The 23845-nt window shown below is 40.2% G+C and overlaps 1 protein-coding gene and 1 pseudogene across 2 annotated transcripts in view; one reads left to right on the top strand and one right to left on the bottom strand.

The window, feature by feature from the left end:
- The window catches only part of Cfap299 (cilia and flagella associated protein 299), a 510741-nt gene that overhangs the window by 393834 nt on the left and 93062 nt on the right, over nt 1-23845 (top strand). Inside the window, exon 5 of one of the 2 annotated variants that reach the window (XM_028773700.1) lies at nt 19982-19995. The exons of the other annotated variant lie outside the window; for it this stretch is intronic. Coding sequence (XP_028629533.1) covers nt 19982-19995 — 14 coding nt within the window. The remainder of the gene's footprint in view (nt 1-19981; nt 19996-23845) is intronic. 2 annotated transcript variants of the gene reach the window in all.
- Nucleotides 4277-6131, bottom strand: LOC114626328 (annotated as a pseudogene).

Below are 23845 nucleotides of genomic sequence, written 5' to 3'. Positions count from 1 at the left end.
AAGCACATGCCAAAAAGTTAACAACAGAAGCAGAAACACACCTTTAAGCTATTATGTGATGTGCTTAGCAGTGGAGCAGCTATTGTGTCTGTAAAACAAACTTAGGTGATGGTAAAAAGAAGTAGAAATCTTCAAAGTTAAAAATAAGATGTAGCAAATAGTCTTTTTTCCTCTCAATTCCATCTACACACCTTTGTGACATAGTCTATCACACACATTAGAATGGGAAACTGCACTTCTTTAGCATGTGAGGGTCCTAGCTAGGTTCTTCAAATGAAATACAGCTTGTGAGATTTGGAAGGCAAGTATAAGAGGTTGAGTGGAGGCCACACCAATGGGCTCTTGTGTCTGTTGGCTGAGGAAATCAAGAGGCTCTTGGCTTTCCCATGGCAACTGGAGCTGAGGGTATGCCCATTCTCAGGCCTCATAGGCATACAGAAGCAGCCTTTTGGCCAGCTTGCTGGTAAGGGTCATAGCTGAGGCTGCATGATATGGTAGCTGACAAAGACTTCATGATATGGTAGCTGACAAAGACTTCATGATATGGTAGCTGACAAAGACTTCAATGCTATCTTATTCCCAAATTGTAGCAGAGGCCTTGTAACCCATATCAGTCAGACCTATTGGAAGATTCTTTATAGTCGTGGAAGTAGCTCCTCTGTCAAGCCAGTCCTGTCAGATTTTCCTTATACCCAATATTTGGTCCATCCTGGGAAAAAGAATAAAGAGACCCAAAACCTTTTTCTCTCTGGGACAATGGTGCAAGCCATCTCAGCTCCAGAGTCCTCCAGACAATGAGTTGAGATGTCTATTGCAATGGCATTATAGCTCAAATTTTATAGCCCTGTTTTCTTTCCCTTCCATACGTACTGATTCCTAGAGCATGTCTCCAAAAAGTCTCCTCTGTGTATTTATCCAGAGTATACTGACAGGCAATCCTACCTAAAAGGACTCATCTTTTAATTCCATCCTATATTCAATAGTTTATAAGTTTGTAAGTAATCTTTCATTTAAAAATAACATTTTACTAAAGTAGTGAATGTTTGTAATGATATATAAAATGGTAGAAAATCATATAAATACTTTAAAAATTAATAGGTACATAATCATTTTTCATATATAATTATTTATAAAATTAGAGTCACTTAGCAGAAATGCTTGGGTTCTATGTTTTATTTTGCCCGTGTGCATTACATGACATCATAGTCTTTGGAACTGTTTTGTAATGTTTCAGTGAAACAAGGCACTACACAATGACAGGTGTGGATTTCCTTCACAGAAGAAAAACTCTGTTAAAATGATTCTGCAGCTGATACCCTCACATGTTTCAAGTTAGTGTAAATTCACAAGCATTATCTTAGGACCTGTTTCTTGTTATCAAATTGTTGGAGCAAAGTACTTGCTCAAGTGTAAGATTATTCAGCAACTTTTCATCAAGGAAGATTGCACTAATTTACCAGCCAAACATTTTGTGAGTTTCCTTGGAAGATATCTTTTATTACATAATCTTAAAACATGAAACTATGTCTAATCTCAAGACACATTTTTCATAACAAGTAAAATAAGACTTTCTTGTGTTTATTGAATATTGATGGATTTTCTTTGATGGACAATATGTTCATTCTTCCCTATTTGGTCTTCTGGGTTTACTATTTTCCCAAAATGAGAAGTTATATCAGAGAAATAGTATATTAATCTACAAAATGATAAATAAACAATAGTATATTTTACATGAAACTTAATATTTTATTTTCATAAATATTTGTAATAACTTAAATTGGTCTATGTTATTAATATGAATACATGAAGTTATGTTACAAATGTGACCATGTTATTAGGATCAAGTCTCAAAATTGAATCCTTTTGGCATTGTTATTTTTTATTATTATTATTACTTTTATTTTGTTACAGTCCAGTCATTGCCCCTTCCCAGTCCACTCTCCCACAGTTCCTCATCCCATTCCTCCTCCCCCCTGTCTCTAAGAGGAATGTCCCCCACCTTGCAGGCCTCCCCATTCCCTGGGGCCTCAAATCTCTTCAGGGTTAGGAGCCTCTTTCCCCACTGAATCCAGACCGGGGAATCTTATGCTCTATATGTGTTTCTGTGTATATGTGGCCTGAAACCATCCTGTGTATGCTGCCTGGTTGGTGGCTCAGTGTCTGAGAGACCTCAGGGGTCCAGATTACTTGAGACTTCTGGTCTTCTTATGGGTCCACCTTCCTCCTCAGCTTCTTCCAGCCTTTCCCTATGTCGTGTCATTGGACTAGAAGCTTCCTGAAAACAGGGAGCTCTGCTCATTTTCCTTTAGGACAAGCTGGCACATGGACTTTTAGAGTTATTTCCTTGTAAAAACATATCTGTTTATAGGCCCAGAGGGCCCTTTTGCCATTTTTCTTTCCACCTTAACTTTATTTAGCTTTACAACCAAAGCTGCAATGAAAAATGACAGTTGTTTTCTTTTCTGATGCTTCAGTGCCTTGCTTGGTATGCCCCTTACCTTCCCAGTCTCTTCTGGTGCCACTCCAGGGCTTCCATCTCATATACCACCCACATCCCCTGAAAACCAAAAGCTCCGGGTGTCTTCTGTAAACTGACAAGGTGTTACACATAGGCTGTGGATGTCCTCTAGGATGCTTTAAATCTCTTATGAGAAGTCAATTCAATTGAAATGCTTTATAGGTCAGGAAACAGCATAGTCCAAGGAACAATCCCATAGGAAAAGTTCATTTATGTTCAATTAATTCTTTTTCTCTTTTCGTGTTTGTATGCACAGGTGCCTGTGTGTGTGTGTGTGTGTGTGTGTGTAAAGGACATAAGACAATCTCAAAGTATGCCACTTAATTTGATCTCTTCTTGCTACCAACACTATTAACACTCCTGACTAGAACTCCTCAGTTGCTTGCAGTGCCCTGATTGAGTTGGGCATAGCCTTTGGTGATCTGTGTTATACTGAGACTGCTCAGACTAAATACCCTCCTCTCTCCCTGCCTCCCTCCCTCCCTCTCTCCCTCCCTCTCCCTCTCCCTCCCTCCCTCCCTCCCTCCCTCCCTCCCTCCCTCTGTGTGTGTGTTCACAAACTTGTGTGCATGCTTTAAGATCACAGACATGGTTGGCTTTTATTCCTTGAATTTTTTGATTCTTCTCTGCTTAGCTATCCTATGTGTTTTCTTCTAGTTGAGAAATGTTAACCATGTCAGCTTTCCAGTTATGTCAGTTTTCCCTGTCCTCTGTAAATTACATGTGTCCATCCGTCCTTCTAAGTAGTCACTCATTTCTCCACGTTACGTGCACATGCTTTTCTTTTTTTATATTTAAGATTACTGTATTTCCTTACAAGAGGAACACTTCAACAGACTTTACATGTATCAATCAACCCCTTTTCAATTTGGGCACACGTCAAAACTAACATCATGGAAGTTTTATTTAGATGTGGATTTTGAACTATCAATACAGATGCCAAGTTACTACACAAAACATCCACAGGAACTTTTTCCAATTTTTTTTGAATCGTTCACAAACATTTCCTACATAATTCAACACACAACAGAGAAATGGTACATCTTTTTTCTTTCATTGTGCATACAATGGAAAAACAAGTATATATGTATTTTTACAAAGTTCAACTAACAAGACGCTAGCAGGTTGACAGTTTTAAGTCTATAGGTGAGAAATTATCTAACAAAAATAACCAGGATTTATTCAGCATCAGCCACTTCCGTAACCACGTGTTATTCTGGTTAATAAAGCTCACTGGCCGTCAGGCTTCTGGCATATACTTAAGATGCTTAACTCTTATAGTATTGCTCCCCACTGCAGTTCTCCACGACTAACAGAAAACTGTTGAAAAGTAGTGGCAAACATTTGCAAAAACAAACAAAATCCCAAGCTTATTATAAGCATGAATATGTGATGGAAATTTATCAAGCCAAGTCTTTCCAACCATTAAGAAATCACCCAAACTGACTCTGCCAATGTACTTTGTCTCTATCTGAGAGGTGCACTTATATCCAACAGAGGAGCTGCTGACAATCAGACTTAGTGTTTAGTTTAGGGGTGGGCTGGACAATCGAACCACAATTTGAAATTGTCTTTAAAAAAAAAGACCACCAAAAATAGATTCACTAAATTTATTTTAAAAATCATAAAACGTTTCTTACAAAAGAGCATTACATTCTGCACACTGCTCTGAACAAGTGCCAGGGACATGTGGACTATTCACTTTCCTCCCTGTCCCCCCCCCCCAATGTTACAGTGGCCACAAAGCAAGGTGTTCACAATTATTACACAGGGGGAATTTTTTTAAAACCACCAACAATGAACAAAAAATAAAAGTCACTCACTCTGCTGCTGTTTCAAAATTTCAATGTTAGTTTTTGCATGCCCTCCCCCCAACCCTGTTTGTAAGGAACTAAAACATTACATCTGGTGAACAGCAAAGATTTCACTACACCTCAAATGCAGAACACCTATGAAGCAGAGGAATGTTGGCTTTTTAAACAGAAGCAGATTAAAAAAAAAAAGATGCAGGACTCCTTCAGTTCTTCACTAGTCTTAGAAAAACTTTCCAGAATACTGCTTCACACTGTTCTGCAGCAAATACTGTGCGTTCTGTATCTGGTCCTGTGTTCCTGTAATGGTAATGATCCGATCTTCAGATCCTTCTAAAGGTTCATCGATTTTGATTGATGCTCCAGACTCATGACAAATTTGTTTAATCCGCTGGCCACCTTTGCCAATAATAGATCCAGCCAAATCTTTGGGAATAGTTACTTGTGTAGTGATAATAGGTCTGCCAAGATCACCGTATGAGCCACGACCCCCTGCATAAGAATAATCATATCCAGAACCACCCTGTGGTTCATAAGCCATTTGCCATTCTGATGGGCTCCATGTGTCAATTGCGGAGTCCCAAGTTTCATCAGCACTGAACCCAACCATGCCATCATAGCGGTCTCCAGGCCTTCCTCTTTTGTCATAAGCCATTAGATCTCCCCCTCTGGGTGGTGGCGGAGGAGGAAGAGGGAGATTCCAGGCACGGCTGCCACCCCGGCCACCCCGACCAGGAGGTGGTGGTGGAGGTCCTCGACGAGGGCTCATATCATCATAATCTCTTCTTAGAAGGAGGCATGGGCCGACCATCCCGGCCAGGAGGCATTCTGTCAAAACCACCTCTTCCACGCATGGGAAATCCTACAGGCCGTCCTCGGCGGTCATCGAACATCATTGTAAAACCACCATAATCATAGGTTTCATCATAAAAGTTGGGATCATAAGGTTGTGCGCGTCCTTTGATGAGAGACTCAGATATAAGGTCAAGGATGATCTTGATGCATTCTACAACCCTATCAGGCTTTCCTCCAATAAGAACGACTCTGTCAGTAGAATGAGGGCAGCACTCCTGGAAAAGCTTGATTGTTGTCTGAGTGTTTTCTCGAAGTTCTTTGATTTTAGCACCTTTAACACCAATAATTCCTCCTGCCAGACTCTGATGAATCAACAGTCTCAACTCGCAAAGTCACTTCCTTTATAATGCTGGTACTCTTCCAAGGTAGGGATGATTTTCTTCAGGATTTCTCCAATCGTCTCAATATCAGCACTGATACTCAGTATGCGCTCGGGGCCACTGCTGTCTGGGACTGAAACACTGGCATTGTAGTCTGTACGGATAGCCTTAATATTCTTGCCTCCTTTTCCAATCACTGCCCCAGACTTCATTTTTTTTTTTTTTTTTTTGGTTTTTTTTTTTTTTTTTTTTTTTTGGTTTTTCGAGACAGGGTTTCTCTGTGTAGCCCTGGCTGTCCTGGAACTCACGCTGTAGACCAGGCTAGCCTCGAACTCTCGAAGTCAGAAATCCGCCTGCCTCTGCCTCCCAAGTGCTGGGATTAAAGGCGTGCGCCACCACCGCCCGGCTTGCCCCAGCATTCTTGCTCTGAAGCAAAATGCGCAATTCAACCATCTCATCAGTGTTTCTAGATCTTTTAAAGGCTTGTTCCTCTTCCATATCTTCTGCAGGGCGTTTACCAAATTCACCATTGGTTTTGGTGTTGGGGAAGGTTTCTTCTGGCTGTTCGGTCTCCATTTTCTTGAATTAAATGGATCCACCAATCGCGCGAGTCCGCCGTTGCCTCCCGGCCGCGCTGCCTCCGACAGTCGGTCACTGCTAGACAAGCCGTGCACATGCTTTTCAACACAGCTTACAACACTGTAAAGTCAAAGTCTCTTTACCCCTTGAGGAAATACTCTTAGTTTACTTCCTGTCGATGTACTTCAGTAATTTAAAATGATCTGTGTCTCTTTATGCTTAAGGATGGTGTTTTAAGCAGTCCAAAAAATAGTTCTGAACTAAATAGTTTCCAAGGCCATTTCCATGGCCTTAGGTGACATTTTAATGTGCCTGTTTTTAGTGCCTTATGTCTAGCTGTTGTTCAGGTGATCACAGCCTGGTTTGATAGCCCTTGTTCCATCTGTCTTTTCCAATTTTGGCAGCTATTATATGCATAGATTCCCTTTTCCAACAGTTGAAAATCATTTAATAAAACCAACAAGCAGGTCTTTATACACACATCCTCTCGACGAATATGCCTCAGATTTCTACCATATGAAGAATGCCTCAGCCCCAAGGAGCAGAGAGGAAGCAAATAAACCAATGAAGAGACTCTGTCTGTCAGGAACTTCAAGCTGTAGATTGCTAAAAACAGGCTCAGATCCGAAGACAAAGCATCAGACCGATGGATGTAACAGGCAGGGATGCGGCTACCCTGCAGCACTGGTGGATACCGGTGTCTGAGGAACAGCCAGAAGGGTGGTGTTGCAGGAGTTGTGTAAGACCAGTGGAAGGGAACAACTTGAGAGGGAGGGAGGAACCCATTGTTTAAAGCCTTAAAGGGGATAATACTCATTTCCTGTCACCAAGAAATAGTTGACTTCTGGGTTTTTTTATTGGATATTATATTTACATTTCAGATGTAATCCCCTTCCCCCCCAACCCAGGAACCCCCTATCCCATCCCCCTCCTCCTGCTTCTGTGAGGATATGCACCCACCCCCCCCACCTCCCCACCCACGATTTCCCCCGCACTGGGGTGTCCAGCCTTCACTGGACCAAGGGCTTCCTCACCCACCTATGCCTGACACTGTCATCTTCCCCTACATATACAGCTGGAGCCATGGGTCCCTCCCTATGTGCCCCTAGGCTGGTGGTTTAGAGCCTGGAAGCTCTGGTTGGTTGGTATTGTTGCTCTCCTCATGGGGCTGCAAACCCTTTCAGATACTTCAGTCTTCTCTCTCACTTCTCTGTTGGGAACCCCATGATCAGCTCAATGATCAGCTGTGAGTTTCCGTCTCTGTATATTTCAGGCTCTGGCAGACCTCTAAGGAGACAGCTATATCAGGCTCCTGTCAGCATGCACTTCTGGCAACCACGTCAGTGTCTACCTTTCCCCAGGTGGAACAGTTTTGAAAGAACCTTCTGCTCCCGCAGATCAGTGTGGTAGGGAGACAGGAGGCTGCAAGGGCTTTGCTTTTCCCATCACTGTGATAGACTCTTTGACAAGTCGAGGGGGACTAGTCTGCCTGCAGGGTTAAGGCACACAGTCCTGCTCAGCAGGGAGGCTGTGAGCAGTCTGTGACTAGGGACAGTCAGAGGGAGCTTGAGGCAGTCTTGAGGTCAGCCTTCATGAAACAAGAGAGTGAGTGGAAAGCAGGGCAAACCCTGGGTCCATGACCTCCTTCATCCCGGTAGCCCCTGCTTTCTAGAGATTCCACAGCCTCCCGATGCTGTGCCACCTGCTAGGGAACAAAGACTTGGACTTGGGAATCTGTGGGGCCACTTCAAGCTCCAGCCACAGCAGGCAGGGTCATTCTCTCCATCTCTCTGGCCATATCTAGGCAACCTTTCCAACGTACACATGGTTCCGTAAATTATGACATGAAGAAATGAATAAATATGTTTTTATCAATTGTTATGTGTTTTAAGAACTTAATAAAAGCAAATTTCTCAAATAGTCGAAGCTACCACCTTGGATAATATAAATTACTGTACAGACTTATTTTAAGCATAAAGAACTGGTGAATAGATCTTTAGACCTGTTCATCCTGCTATATGTCAAATATGACAAATATTAATATTAACCAGATTCCTGCAAATATAGTGAACAGAGTTCAGAATATTGTTAACCATTCAGAGACATGACCAAATTGATCACAGAACTGATGAGTCACAAAATAATTGTGGTAATTCCTGTAAATTAAAAACTTCAGTAGAAGTCAACTTTGAATGTTATTAATTAAGATATTAAACTCAGTGAACATGTCATTGAGAAAAGCCAGTCTGCCACATTTTTGGATGTGGTGTTGATGAATCCATCGCAGAACAGACTTGATATGTATTTAAAAAAAAAAAAGTCCCATTCTTACTCTTAAGCCACTGAGAAGGAAAATAATTCAATTTCGAAAGGTGTTCATTTCCTTTCATGTAACTAGAAGTATAAAGTTGAAAAACAAGGAGTTTAGAATCATGTAAATGCCTCCTTTCCCAGTAACACTCGGCCAGCCTCTCTCGGGTTTTTTGGAAAACACGTTATACAAACAAGCCTCTGAAGAAGGAAAATGCTTCGGAACCAAGCAGAAGCCGCGTTCTTCTGGTAGCCGTGTAAAAGCAAAACCAGCACACCTGCTTGCAGCTGGCCTCCCCTAACAGATCTCGCAGGGCCTCGCCATGTGAAGTCTCAGCCAAGTCAAACAAGGAGCAATTTTAAAGTAGCACCCAAAGAGGAGCTTGGACAGAGTTTGCCAGCAAAACCCCAGACCCTAAAAGTCCCTGCTCCACAGACTTCATTTTCATTTCCTTGACCCATTTGCAGAGATTTGTTACTGAAGGCCAACTTGGCCTCCCTGTAACAGCACACGAATAATAAACAGAGGCCAGCTGACACCCGAGACACCTGCAGAACTCTCACAGTGCGGGATTGTTCACCCAGGGGGAAACATTTTTGTTAGGGGCAGATGGGTGACCATCCACTGGCTCATTACATACTCAGGCGCGCTCACAGCTCACAGGGGAGCATGCGCGCACACACACCAAAAGAAGTTTACCAAGAGCCTTCCTGAGGCGCGCTGGACTGCCAAGACAACTATGAGAAAAGAAGCGCTGGCTTTGGGAACAGGGTGTGAAAAGGCCTCTGTATACAGTCAGGCCGTGTGTCTCAAGCACTTGGACTTGATGAAATAAGTTTTGCAAAAAGTGTGGTATGAGCTTGTGAGCAAGCCTTTGCACAAGGCTCTTAAAGCACTGAGCTTCTTACTCCAGTGTCTCGGGATCCAGCTTCTTGTTTATGCATAAATTACAGATTTGCCAATGAAAATACTTTGCTGAAGGTCTGATCAAGCAGGTGCATTCAAGTAACCTGAAAAGCCTTCACTGGCATTTGAAAACTTTTCAGAACTGAGTTTCTTGGAATTGACAACAAAGATCTTTTTTTATTCCATGAATTCAAGTTAGAAATTTTATCTGAATAATTCAGAAAATGTGATTTAAAGGCCTACTAGATCGATGGGACTAGGTAGATTAACATCCACCATGTTATAAAAGTAACTTATCACGTATATTCATATGTACTAATTAACATATTAAGAGGCCTTGCTCAGTATTTGAAATGGTGGGTACACATAGCATTTTTATTATGCTGTTCATGAAGAAGAAATACAACAAAACTGACCTTACAACTGAAATTTTATAGCTGTCAGGTTCCCTTGCATCCCATGTATCCCATGACTATGAAACCAGTGTGTGGAGAGGCAGACAGAGAGACAGAGTGAAACACACACACGGAGAGCAGACAGAGACAGACAAAGACATACAGACAGAGAGACAGACAGAGAAACAGACCGAAAAAAAATTGAGCCCAAAAATATAAGATGGCATTACTAAAGGTCACGTAAGATAGAGACAGTGATAGATTTCAAGGCCATAATATAATGAACACTTTGCAGATACTGTATAGTCACCTTTTGTGAAGGATGGGTCAGCATCCACTGTCTCAGCACAGATACAAGAGAAAGATATGTTCAATGGCATATAAAGATTCTTAAAAAAAATACCAAGGAATTAACATACATCGAAGACTAGCTGTAAAATAATTATGGTATAGAGATCCCAGCATGTTGAGATTATTGGGGGTGTCTCATTTTTTTCGTAATTAACAAAGAGTATCTTCCTGATGGTCTTTAAAGTCACTTACATTGAGTTTTAGGAAGAATTCAAACCATTCTTGGATGAGACAAAACACACCAGCTGTGGTTTAAGCATCCACACAGCTGGAGAAAGCATGCATGTAAGACCTGAGGCTGGAACATAGCCATCATGTCTTAAAGAGCCCCACCTGGACCTACTTAGCGCCCACCTCCCTTGCCCTAACCTAACACAGGCCCTGAACTCCTCAGGGACAGCATGGGAACCAGAAAAGCTCAAGGATCAGGGCATGGTTCATGTTGACAAGATTATTCCAGGCCTCCTCTGTTTCCTGCCTCCCCAACACAGGCCCTTCCCTTGATTTGCTTTCCTCTATGCTACAATAGAAAGCTGAAACCTGAGGCTAATCATCATGTTATACACTGATAAACTGCATCCCTTCCCCGGGTTTCACTGGAGATTATCTTTCCTTGCATGTAAGCAGACCTGTAAATATTAAAGAAGCTCGTCCAACTCTCTGTAGATATGCTGGTTCTGATATGAAGAGCAAAACGGTCATCCTCTCCCTGTCCATATTCTTCTGTACACATTTCCTTAAAGAGATGGCTCTTCTATGTGCAGCGGCTGACCTTGAATTTGAGGAGCTCCCCAGATACATCCACAGTGACCCCATTGTGGTGTCCTTTATTTTACAAATGCTAATCACTATCATACTTGACCCTGAGAGCATATTTTGTGCCTAGTACTGGTTTACCACTCTGCAGAAATTGTACTGTATAAACAAAATTTCAGGAATGCCTGCAGCAAGCAAACATGGCTGTTATCTGGCATTTTTTGTTTTGTTTTTGAGACAGGGTCTCCTGTAGCCTCCAATTCACTTTGTAGCCAGGATGTCCTTAAACTCCGATCCTTCTTCCTTCAGAAGGGGTCCCTGCACTCAGTCCAATGTTTGGCGGAGTACATCCACATCTGTATTGGTCAGGCTCCGACAGAGCCTCTCAAGGGACAGCTATACCAGGCTCCTGTCAGTACGTGCTTTAGATTTAACGTTTTGATTATGTGTTGTGTGTGTGTGTGTTATCTGTTTGTACACAAGTGTGCTGTGCCTGTGGAACCCAGTAGAGGATATAAGATGCACTGGAGCTGAAGTTGTAAGGGGTTGTTGTAATCATGGACACATGTAAGCTGCAATCTTCCCCCACCCCCACCCCTCATGCAAGTAGACAGTGAGGAGCTGGAACACTGGAGTCGCAAGTAAAGGACGGGATTGAGGCTGGACACGGTGACAAAGCATCCGATACAAACTGCAACAGTAAAAAAAAAAACAAAAACAAAAAAAAAACCAAAATGCTAAAAGAAATTTGCAAAGAATCTCTAGACAACAGAATGACAACATAAGAAGTCATAAAAAGAATGAGTGACCAAACCCAGAGGGAGCACGAGACAGAGCAGGGATGCGGGAGAAATAGATGACCATGGAGATAAAGAATGCTAAAATGTTGACAAAAGTACATTTACAAAATGACAAGTTTTTAGTATCTAGAATGATTAAGGGGGAAAAAGTCTCTAACTAAAACAGCAAATTTGTGACTTTGCGACAAATTTTTCAGAAATAAAAAGTGAGTCATAAGAGTGTACTATAAATAATTATAGGCTAACATTTTGATAATTTAGATAAAAGGGACTGATCTTTCTAGAAACACAGCTTAAAACTTATAAGAATGGGCCATGAAGAGGTAAACATGTCTCAATAGACCCATAGCAGAGACACTGCATCATTGTTCAGAATAACTCCCAATAAGTAATGACCTAGAATCAGAAAGAGTCACTGAAGACTCCTACCAAGTGTTAGAAGTAATATTAACCCATCGCAAACACTTTAAAGAAGACTTTTAGGAATAACGAATACATCCAGATTCACATTACAAGGTCAGCATTGCTCCAAAACCAAAGCCAAGCAAGAACAATATGGAAAAAGGAAACTATAAACAGATACATAAGCGCAAATACAAACATCACATTGATGAACTGAACTCCACAGCACACCCAAGGATTGCTACTGTCTTAGTTTCTTTTCAGTTGCTGTGATAAAAGTCTGATCAAAGGCAAGTGTGTGTGTGTGTGTGTGTGTGCACACGCGCACACTTCTCAGTGCATCACTGAGGGAAGTCAGGAAAGGAGTTCAAGCAGAAACCACAGAGGAACCCTGCTTTCTGACTTACTCACAGGCTCAGATTCAGTTAACTTTCATATATAGTCCAGATACACCTCCTGGGGATGTTGCCACATACAGTGGGCTGGGCCTACTCACATCAGTCATCAGTCCGGATGATTTTTCACATGCACTGCCATATGCCAATCAGATCTGGGCAATTCTTCAATTGAGATTCCTTCTTTCCAGGTGACTCTAGGTTGCATCTTGTTGATACAACTACAGAGAAAACTAACCAGGGTATACATTATGACTGCATGTGGCTTATTCACAGGATGCAAATGTGATTCAATATACAATAATCAATTGATCTGTTACACACCACATTCATAAATGAGGGTAAAATGACCTGGTCTTCTTTACTGGTTACAGAAAAGGCATTTAACAAAATCCAGCCTCCTTCATGACTAAAAGCGCCCATCATAGACTAAAGGGTAAAACATTCTTGTAAAAGGCATACGAAGATCCGACTAAACAAATGCAGAAGAAATAGTGATTTTTCCCCCCTAAGGTCAAGAACAAGGCATACATGCCCAATTTCATTCCTGTTGCCAACTAAGAGTCATTTTAAAAAGGCATCCAAATTGTTAAGGAAAGGGTAAAATTGTCCATTTCACAGGATGGTAGTTCATATAATAATAATAATATCTTAAATATTAAAATTCTTAAAAATCCATTCTCTCTCTCTCTCTCTCTCTCTCTCTCTCTCTCTCTCTCTCTCTGACTCTCTCTCTCCCTCTCTCTACACACACACACACACACACACACACGATGATGTATAATTGACTTGTATTTCTCCAGCATCTCATGTTTATGAAGTAGAAGATTTTTGAATATTGTCAAAATATCTAAACTGAAAAAAACTTCACAAATTTAATGCAATGCCTAAGACAACTATACCCTGTGTGTGTCTATGTGTGTGAGTGTGTGTAAATTGTAAAATCTATCTCATGTAAAAGTGAAAACAATAAAATTTTCAGAGAAATACTGAACAAGCTGTTTTATGTTGAAATCCTCAATAGACAAATAGAGTGTGAAACCCATATAGGTAACATAAGATAGACTTGAAGTTCCTGAAGATTAAAGATGTTGCATATCACTTGACAATGTCAAAATTGACATGGCAGCCTACAAACATGCAAAAAAAAATCTCTAATCCATACATTATGATAAACTTCATTTCCAGAATTGGTAATGGATTAATAAAACTCAAAGACAAAAAAAATAACTTGGATAATAAGAAAATGAACACAGAGCTTGAATTATTTCTTCAAAGAAGATAATCAAATAGACAGTAAACACATGAAAGACTCACATCTTCACTGATGGTTTGAGGAATGCAAGCCAAAACCATGAGGTAATATCAGCACCCAGGAAGATTCTGACATCCACCACTAATGAAAGTGGACAGGCATAATGCTGAAGGCCAGCATCCACAACTGCTGACATCAAAAGTGGGAATGCCTAAATGTTGATGCAGATATGGAGAAATGGAAGCCTTTGAGCACTCTTGGGAAGAATGCAAATGATGCTGTTGAGGAAGATATTGTAGTAGTTTCCAGACTGGGGGATTGAGGGGAAGGAAGATCTATCAGCACCTCCAAGTTAACTCTACTTACCAATAGTTCTGAGCCCTGCTGTGAATCAGATAATCCATGAAAAGGTAAGAACGTACAAGTGCCCACTTCATCCTTTGAGCCGATGTGCACAGAGTCCTACCTCTGTTTTACTCCAGCCTCTCAGAGACACTAGTGTGTCAAGCTGCTCTGACTGGATTCTAGAGGTGCTCCTCCAGATGACAGGCAGGACTGTGGGTGCTATTCAGCAGCATTCTTTAATATGCAAATTCTTCAGCCATTCTCCTGCTTCTAAATTAGAAACTATGAGAGCTGAGCCCAGAACGGCATTTTAACTCTCAAGTGACTCACTGCAAATAAATGTTGACAGTTCTTCACTTGTGATATTTATCTACATTCATATTATGAGCACACCTTAGTAAAAGACCATGCCATGGGCCCTCTAGTGACACACACACACACACACACACACACACACACACACACTATCCATTCTGCATGGTCCACTTTGTAGCTCACAATTTCCCATTTGAATAAATTGCTTTTACAAACAGTAACATTGAATTCTCGTTTCTCTCTAATTACTCAGTATTTATACAAAAGAATGTGAACTCTTGAAGCCTCAGGACTAGTACTTGTTAATGCTGTTTCAAGCATTTTTGCATGTCAGAACTACACTATGACATTCATATTAAATCCAGGCCATGGCATGTTTACAAGATCTCCTTCTAAATAAAGCTCGTGTAGAAACCATATGTCATCCGGGAGGTGGTGGCGCACGCCTTTAATCCCAGCACTTGGGAGGCAGAGGCAGGCAGATTTCTGAGTTTGAGATTAGCCTGGTCTACCGAGTGAGTTCCAGGACAGCCAAGGCTACACAGAGAAACCCTGTCTTGAAAATAAAAAAGAAAGAAAGAAAAAGAAAACATATGTCAGGTAGTATTTTGTGGTAGATCAATTCAATGAACAAAATAGTAATGGACTTGTATACCTTTGATGCTCCAAATCTTTATTGTCAAATGCTGAAGGCTGTTAAGTATTAACTAGAGCTGATTTTCCATGTGACTATCAGTTAGGACTGTCCAGTAGTGTCATAAATGAAATGTACAGCACAGCACCTGGGGGTGACATCTGTGTTGTGGTCTATGATGCATAACCCAGTGACATTGCTTAGGATCAGTAAGTGTACTCCAAAGGGAGTTCTAAAATTCTAAATAACTCCTCCTCCTCTCCTTCCTCTTCTTCTCCTCTCCTCCTCCTCCTCCTCCTCCTCCTCCACCTCTTTTTATCTATTTTCTATCATGGCACATTTGAAACATGTCCACTATTGGAAAAGCCACATGCAAATTTGTTTTCCAAGAAGAGTAATATGTAACTGTAGCATAGAAAACAAACACAAGGCACAGAGTAATCAAAGTCATTACTGATTTGGTTTTGAAAAGAAGTGGTAAAGACTGTACCAAGTAGTTACAGAGGATTTATATAGTCTTCAATAAATAGTAAGACCTAGTATAAATATAAAAGTTCTGATTTCTTTTTCATTTCCATTTCAAATGTAAATATTATGTTTATTTTTTCAGCCTTGAGCATTTAAGATTATTTTTAGTTCATTTTTAGAATAAAAGTTTATTATCACAAAGGCTAATCCTTGCATAGAAAATGTATTTTCTCTTGCAGAAATATCTATTATGATAAAGAACTACTGGTTAAATACATACTTTAATTAGAAAAGAGAGAGATAAAGGACAAGAAAATAACAAAGAGAAGAAGCAGAAGATTTTAAAAAGCGGGAAGGAATTATAAGCTACATTCAAAAAGCATTTTAGTGACTTAAAAGGTATATTTCTATGTAGGTCCAAATACAAAACTGAATGTTCTCATTTGAATTTCTATGATGTTCTCATAATTGCACAAAGAAGTCTAGTCCATCTTTGCGGAAGTCAACACACAATGTTCACTCTCTGGACTATAATAAATACTAACTAAAGCTTCTTGATGTATTATTGTATGATCCAGGTAAGTGCCCTGGAGGCCCATGCAGAGATTGCAGGAGCCAGTGTGTCAATGTGCTGGTTCTTATTAAATCCAAGTGACAGATCAGCTGAGGCTACCAGTGAAGGCATGATGCCCTTCCCAATGTTCTCATCCTGAATCTCATTGGAATTATTATCATATGACAATAGCTCCCTTTATTTTTCTGGGAAGATTGCTGCTCTAAGTCCATACTCAAGAACTTGAAGTTACCATTGCTTTGCACTGTATGGCTCAGGTCATGGCACTGGGATGGCACTGGCACCCAGACCCACTAATGCCTTTCACCTTTACATTCAGCTGACTCTTCACTCATCTTTTTTTTTTCTTTTTTTATTGGATATGTTATTTATTTACATTTCAGATGTCATTCCCTTTTCCCATTTCTGCTCCCTAGAAACCCCCTATCCTATCCCCCATCCTACTTTTTGCTTTTGTATCATTTTAATTACATGAAAATATTAAGGTCAGTTCTAGGTTGAGAAACTAGCAATACAATCTATTTGAATAGATTCAAATAGTCAAGGTACAAGCAAGACAATAAACACAAAAAGTCAAAGAACAAGCAAGGCAATAAACACAATTCCATGAACTCTTCATAATCACTGTTTCCAGGGGCTTAGCAGGATGACCAAAATATCTGAGCCAACTTCCCTATCCTAGCCCAGAGTCATTTTCATGCCTGAAGCCTACTTCCTTGTTCTAGCCTAAAATTTAGATTCCTGCCTGAAGCCCACTTCCTTGTCCTTGGACAATGTCATATTCCTGCCAAGCAGCCCCAAAAGCTCTCCACCTCTCCCCATTTTTTATTTCATAAACATTTTAAATAATGTGGTTCCCTTAAATTTTCCTAAGTCAATATTACATGATCCTGAAATAGCAACATCCAGAGATGGATTTCTTCTATAAGCACCAAAAACCCAAATAAGTTGAATTTCCTTGAAACTATAAACAAACATTGATGGGAGTTTTAGAAAAGGAGTTTTAGAGCCTACAAGATTTAGCAGATAATGAATAGTAATTGAATTAATGGATGGCTATGTGACATTCTTTAAATTATTCAGAAAATATCTTCTCATGCACTACTGTCTGCTATAACATTCATGGCATAGGCCTTTAACTGTGCCTTATATCTTACCATACATCTTAAAACCTTTATATATTGCACAATTCCAACTGGAAATAGTCCAAGTCTATTCATGTATAAAACCCCTCCATTCTATATGTTTGTTCATAGTTATGTTGCCTTTGTTAACTTGGATTTCTTTAGCCTTTCACACTAAACCACTATATTCTGTTGATTTTACCTTCAAAAGATTTATCAAGCCATGCTATTTTTATAAGCTTTATTTTTATTTTAAGGTGTGTGTGTGTGTGTGTCTGTGTGCATGTGCGTTTGCATGTGCCTGTGTGTGTGTATACAAGAACAGATATGCACAGAGACCAGAAGAGGGCATTGGATCCCCTGGAACTGCTGTTACAAGGGCCTTGAACAGCCTAACATGGGTATCAAGAACCAGACTCTGGTTCTCTGAAAGATTAACTTGTATTCTTAATCACTGAGCCACCTCTCCAGCCCTGGAACAGAAGCTTATTTCAAACCTTTTATCGCTCTGTATGACTAGCATATCATTTCCCAATTGCTATCCATCCCTTGCTCTAGAAATCTTGAACTCTGGCCCCTTTTGCTTTATGTGCTTTATAAAGTTCTGAGACGTAACACGTTGAGTACTGGAGAACCAACAGACAGCTCAGTAACATCACATGACTATTCACTTCTTTCATACAATCTCCTTTGGGCAAAATAAATGTATTTAACTTCATATTCGTATTTATTTTATCTAAGTTGTAGACTCATCTCCCCACAGCCGCTCTACAGGGCTGCATTATAGTTTTAGAGGGCAGGATTATTGAGCAGCTTCATTTTAGTATAATTTAAATATTCATAGGCGCAGTTGAGCTTTAGAATCAGAAAGAGCAAATAAAGTGTTTGTTCTCCCCACTGTGGTCGTATTTCCCATCTTTGACGCATCTTTTCTCTCATGTTCCTCACCTTGGTTTTTTATTCCTTGCATTTTTCTCTGTGCATACACTAACGGACTTAAGTTTGCAATCGGCCCTCAAGTCTTCTCTCCAAATAGGGAATCTGTCAGTGGTCTTTTCTTTGGGATGTGCCCCTGGACGTCACTGTTTTCTATCTGTTCTTGATTCTTCTTGGGCTTCCAACAGAGGAATTCCATAATCGTCATAATGCATGCATATATAATAGATTTTTTTAAAATATTCTGTTTTATATTTATAATATTTCTGTATGTTTGGAGGCTCTTGCAGATTAGATCCTACATCATTATTTAGCTTGCATCCTTAATATGCCTTCTGGTTTTCAGTTCATGAGAGATATATAACCAACAGTTTGGGATTGGGATGGTTAATAGAAAGCCATCAAGATCACTTTGGGGACTGCTGCTTATTTCTTCCTAAAACATGCCCTCGTGGAGCAGTCTACTGCTGGTATCAGCAAATGATAATGTTTACTAAATGTTCCCTCCCTCCTATGATTTTTTCCCCTCATTTAATATTAACCCAAGAACTATATTGTAGTTACTGTCATTAAATTCATATTATACGTGAGACAAGTAATGCACAAAATGAATAAGTAGGTTCTTTTTTGAGACTGCATTCCAGGAGCAAAGTGATTCTACTGAGCAAAGAAGTTTGATCCCTTCTTTATCATCTACAATGGTATGGCATTGCCCTCCCAGGGAAGGTATGGTTGTTCAGGGGAGAATGAGGAAAAATTTGCAAATTTGGCTTCCCGGGGACTGCTGGTCTGTGTGGGCTTTATCCTTCTGGGTAGCAGGAAGAAAAACATTCAACTCTTTTCAGTGTATTGACTTGTATCAAAGGTATTCTCAAAAGCAATCTGAAACAATCACAAATAAAACCGTCTGAAAATAATATAGTCACTCTGATGAAATAAGAACATTCTGAAGCAATAGAAATTGTGATCAAGCCAAAGAAGAGTAAGACTAACTGTGATCTGAAATTGTTACCAACTCTGGGCATAGAGGCACACACTATCAATCCACAGATCTCTGTGAATTAGAGGTAAACATAGTCTATACGTGAGTTCTAGGATGGCCAGAGCCACACAGAGAGACATGTCTCAAAAACACACCAAAAATTAAAATGTTACCAATTATCACCAACTGGCTAGAATTTTCTGGTTCGACTGTCTAGGACATTACAGATAAAGATAGAATATCCCCTTTATGTTGACAGCCTTGGACGCTTGGCTGTCAAAGCATAGGATCTGACTGGCAGATTAAGACCTTATAGCTCCAGGCCTTAGGAATTTGAAGGCCCTAGTGAGTAAGCTCACTACTTCAAGATTGGATTGCAGGGATTTGAGAGCTCTAGATGCTCAGGTCTGAGGTTTGGTGTTCAGGCCTTGAGCAATAGCAGTCCACATGCAGAGAGTATAATCCACAGCTTCTGGTACCAGCAATCAGCAAGCCGTCAGTACTCGTTTCTTCTAGCTCTTGAGTGCCTGGACACTAGGTACCACACAGGTCTTTAGCCTTGGGTGTTAGTGTCCCCAGCTTATAAAGTTGGGCAGCTTCCTAGACCTTCCCAGTGAGCAGGATATTTGTCTCTTCTCTTTGCCTTCTGATCTTTGGCTGTCTACCTCCTCTTACCTTCTCTATACTACCGGAGCCCGTTATCTCAGCTATGACCCCACCCCACACTATAGTGGCTCTGTGGATCACCTTAGCTACTTTATTGTCACTATTGCAGGGTTCTTAGAAAGCAAGCAAGCCTGTTTCTTGGTTTAAGTGGGACAGATGCAAAAACTAAGATCCTAGAAAAATCAAAGGCCTGGCAAGTCTTGGAGACCATAGCTCCCAGGTTTGTTGTCTATAACCTTAAACAGTGAAGATTGGGGACAGTAGCAGAGCAAGGATGAGGTAGAGCAGCAGCTCACAGTAAGAGAGGAGACTTAAAAATGAGGTATCCATCTAATCCCCCTGACTGTCCTTCTATGTCTAGAGCCTGATCAGCTTAGGACCAGATGAGCTGAAAGGCTTCTGTATGGCTGAACTGAATGGGTGCAGAGGGTATTGGGTGGGTGGAAGATGAAGTAAGAGAAGCAGGCATAAGAAGAGCCCATGAGCGAGATAAAAATAGCAATTAAAAACAAACTACTCCAAGAAGTTTGAAGAAAGAAGAACGAGGAAGTAAGGATGGCAAAGGCCAGAAGTCAAGAGCTAAACCTGTGATGAGCCTTTATCTTGCCTTCTGATATTCACAGTTTGAGTGGGGTTGGGGGTGTATCTGAGGGAGGAAGAAGAAAAAATGATGTAATTATATTTTAATTTTTAAAAAAAATCAGTTAAATATCACAGCTTCTAAGCTAAACCCAGAGCTGACCCACATCATTGAGGTCCAGGATTCCACCTCCACTGTCTTCATAGGGTTCTTCAGTGCTAATTTGTAGATGTTTCCTCCTACAGGGATAATCTTAAGGCTTAACCCTGTTAAAGCTCACTGACTCTGCCAGTTTAAGCAGTTTCTTTTTCAGGGTCCTCTTGAGGAAGGTATCCTCAGCATGGTGGTGTGGTGGCAGCAGTGATTCCCCCCGCCCCTTATTGGAGTATGGTTTCATGCAAACATCTAAAGTGTTTGAAGAAGCTGGAAAGCCATAACATTCCAGCCAGCCAGTCACCAAAAAGAGACTGGTCAGTCGTTAACTTCCACATTCAAGACTGCCAGGCACAAGAGACATGTCTGACAGCTGTCAATCAAAGGTCAAGTCAGTCAACCACCTAGTAACTTAGCTTATTTGAAGGTAAACTACACATTAAAGGGTGCTTACAATAATGACCTATCATTAACATTTGACATTATTTAACAGTGATCAAATCCTAGGCAGGTACCTATAAAGAAAGGGAAGTAGACATAGATATCTATACCTACTCTATAGTCTTCAGATTCATTGAATATGAATGTGTAGGAAATTCTTTGTGGTTTTCACTCTTTTACACTCCGTTAATCTCAAGAGGTCCTTTAACATTCTTTCTACAACTCTTAATTAAAGAAAAGTCTATGTATTTTAATATAGGCACCCGGCTAAGAGAGAGCATCATTTCTTTTAGACGAGCCCATTCAGTGCTCACTGAGATTGTTCTGAACAGATCCTTGTCCTTCAGAGTAGCAATTCAATAGTGAGTAAAACATAAACTCAGTCTTCTGGCTCTACAATCTTTTGATGGAGAGAGACCAGAACTGCATCTAGAATCATAGAAGAAACCTCCTCTCTCTCACACCATCTGCCATTTCTTCTTATTCTGAAATTTATCATTTTGGAGAATCTTATGGACCTGTTCTTGCATCTCCACAAGACCCATTTCTTACGTCTTTTCTAAAAGTCAATAACATTGTGTTTTACTTGCTTCCCCACTGTTCCATGGCCCCATACCTATCTGAACTGCTTCTTATCTGAGGTTATATTTCTTCACATGTACATAGCCATATACTAATGTTTACTGAATGAATAAGTAAAAAGACAAAATATCTTTCTCTTACTACTTTTTATATTTTAAAATGAGTAGGAGTCACTTATATGATTGAAGGCAAGACATATTAATAAACTGATGCTAAATAATCAATAACTCAATAATTAACAAACCATAATTTATTGATAACATTCCATGTGATAGCGGGCATCTGTGTATGCATCAAGCTAGATAGTCTTATTCCCACTTTTTAATCACATAAGAAAAACAAAATACATTTGTCAAGGACTCACATACACTAAATAGTCAAGTTAGAGCAATGAGTATTTATTAATTCAAGTCTTTGTTTGATGCAACCAGTATTAATTTTTCAACTCCATATGCATGGAAAAAACCATTTCCAACTAAGTTCTGTAATTGTTGCTTTGACAGCACACTTCTGGGAACACGCCCTCAGTCCAGTGTGTGGAGTAGGAACCTAGTCAATTTATGACAACTTATGCTGCCCCTTAATACAAGACTGTGTATAGAATAAAGGAATAGCATAAATTATTATCCTGCCTTCCCTATTTAAGTTCTTGGGTCTCTTATTCAAAGTACAGAGCAAATTAATTTTTATATATATAACTTGTTGATTAATGTAGTAAGTTCTTTACTTTGGTAATTGGAATAAACTCTGAAAGCCTGTCATATAATTATGTTAGAGATCAGAGTAACTAATGTTTTCCTATGACATTATTTAGACTTTAGGTTTAGGGGAAATCCCACTTGGATCTTGCCAACAAATCTGAATTTGCAAATAACATTTAGTTGTTTAGAGTTTAGGAAAAACATATGCGTGGAAAACCATGCTGTTCCTGAATGAAGATAACATTTAATGTTAATCTGTATTTTATAAGAAAACTTTCAAATGAAAAAATGACAAGAAATGCTGAACACTTCCTTGTTACATCTTTGTGGTGTTTATATGAGCACATAGCAGTGTGTTTACTTCAATAATTACTGGGGGGAAAAAACCACAGGGTATTGAGTAATTTGTGATTTAATTAAGAACATCAAAATCCATATATGTCATGCCTAACTTAATCACAACATAAAAATTTAAACCTTACAAATAAAGTCAGGACTTGGAAGATGGTACATGACAACCATGCATTTACAGCTAGAGTCTCTGGGGAATAAGCCAAGGATAGTTGGAGAGCAGCCATCCTGTGATGGTGGAAAGTCACTGGTGTTGGTAGCCAAGAAAGAATGGAAACTTTAGAAAGCAGGGCAGAAGGGGAAAGACTCCAGAGTATGTACCATAGGCCTCAGCTCCCAGTGTGGAGTGAGTGTATCTGCCAATGGCTTAAAACAAAGAACCCCAGAAACAAACACTATATCCTAGTATCAGGTACTTCAAAAATAGAGGAAAAGAGGGCAAGAGGGGAATACAAATAAGAGGAAAAGCCAGACACATGTGTGCTAGCAGAGGACTGATAGAAACTGTAGGAAGAAGGGACTCTTCTATGACAAACAGTGGACTCATCACAGAGCAGATCTGAGTCCAGGGACACTAGAATCTTTGTATCTGCATATCACAGTAGTACCAATAATATCCTCTCTCCACAGCATGTGCCTGGAGCTGTAGCAGAGAGTCATTTTAGGAAACCCATTGCTGAGTCAAGCACTAGGTTACTCTAGATGGAAAGGTCCCTCCATACACGGCCCATTCTTGGAACCCAAGACAAATGCCAGAGGATGGTGCTCTGAAACCTGGTCTAAAGAACCTTTCAGAGAGAAGGTAAAAACTCAGTCAGAAACTCGGAGCTGGGCATCTATGTTGTAGACATGGGGTAGACATTTATTCCGAGCAACAGATGAAGGGAGACTCACTATCTCCCTAGAGATGGGATGAGCAGTGACATGAACTTCCAGGTGCCTGAAGTTCAAGTTATGCCCGTGGAAGAGTTGCCAAAAGCTCTTTGCAGTACCTAAAGAGAGGAAAATGCCTAAAGTAATAAACACCCACTGCCCAACCCAAATTCTGCATCTGCGGTTGCCGGGCAAATCACACAAACATCAACATAGGAAATTAGAAACACGGTGGCCCTCTTCCCATTAAGCATCATCAACTTAAGTAGTAAGAGGAAGAAAAAATGAAGGCAGACGTTCATTGTACCCAGGAGAATAACTACATAGAGAAAAATTCTGTACACTTCTCTTTCCTTTATTCTTTATACTTCCCTTATTTAATACCTAGTGCTATAGACCAGCTCTGTATTCTCTCTCTCTCTCTCTCTCTCTCTCTCTCTCTCTCTCTCTCTCTCCCTCCCTCCCT

Source organism: Grammomys surdaster, unplaced genomic scaffold (assembly GCF_004785775.1).
Source record: "Grammomys surdaster isolate TR1022 unplaced genomic scaffold, NIH_TR_1.0 233, whole genome shotgun sequence".
Taxonomy (NCBI): domain Eukaryota; kingdom Metazoa; phylum Chordata; class Mammalia; order Rodentia; family Muridae; genus Grammomys; species Grammomys surdaster.
Note: the sequence above shows the minus strand (reverse complement) of the source record. Positions and strands in the feature narration are given on the sequence as shown.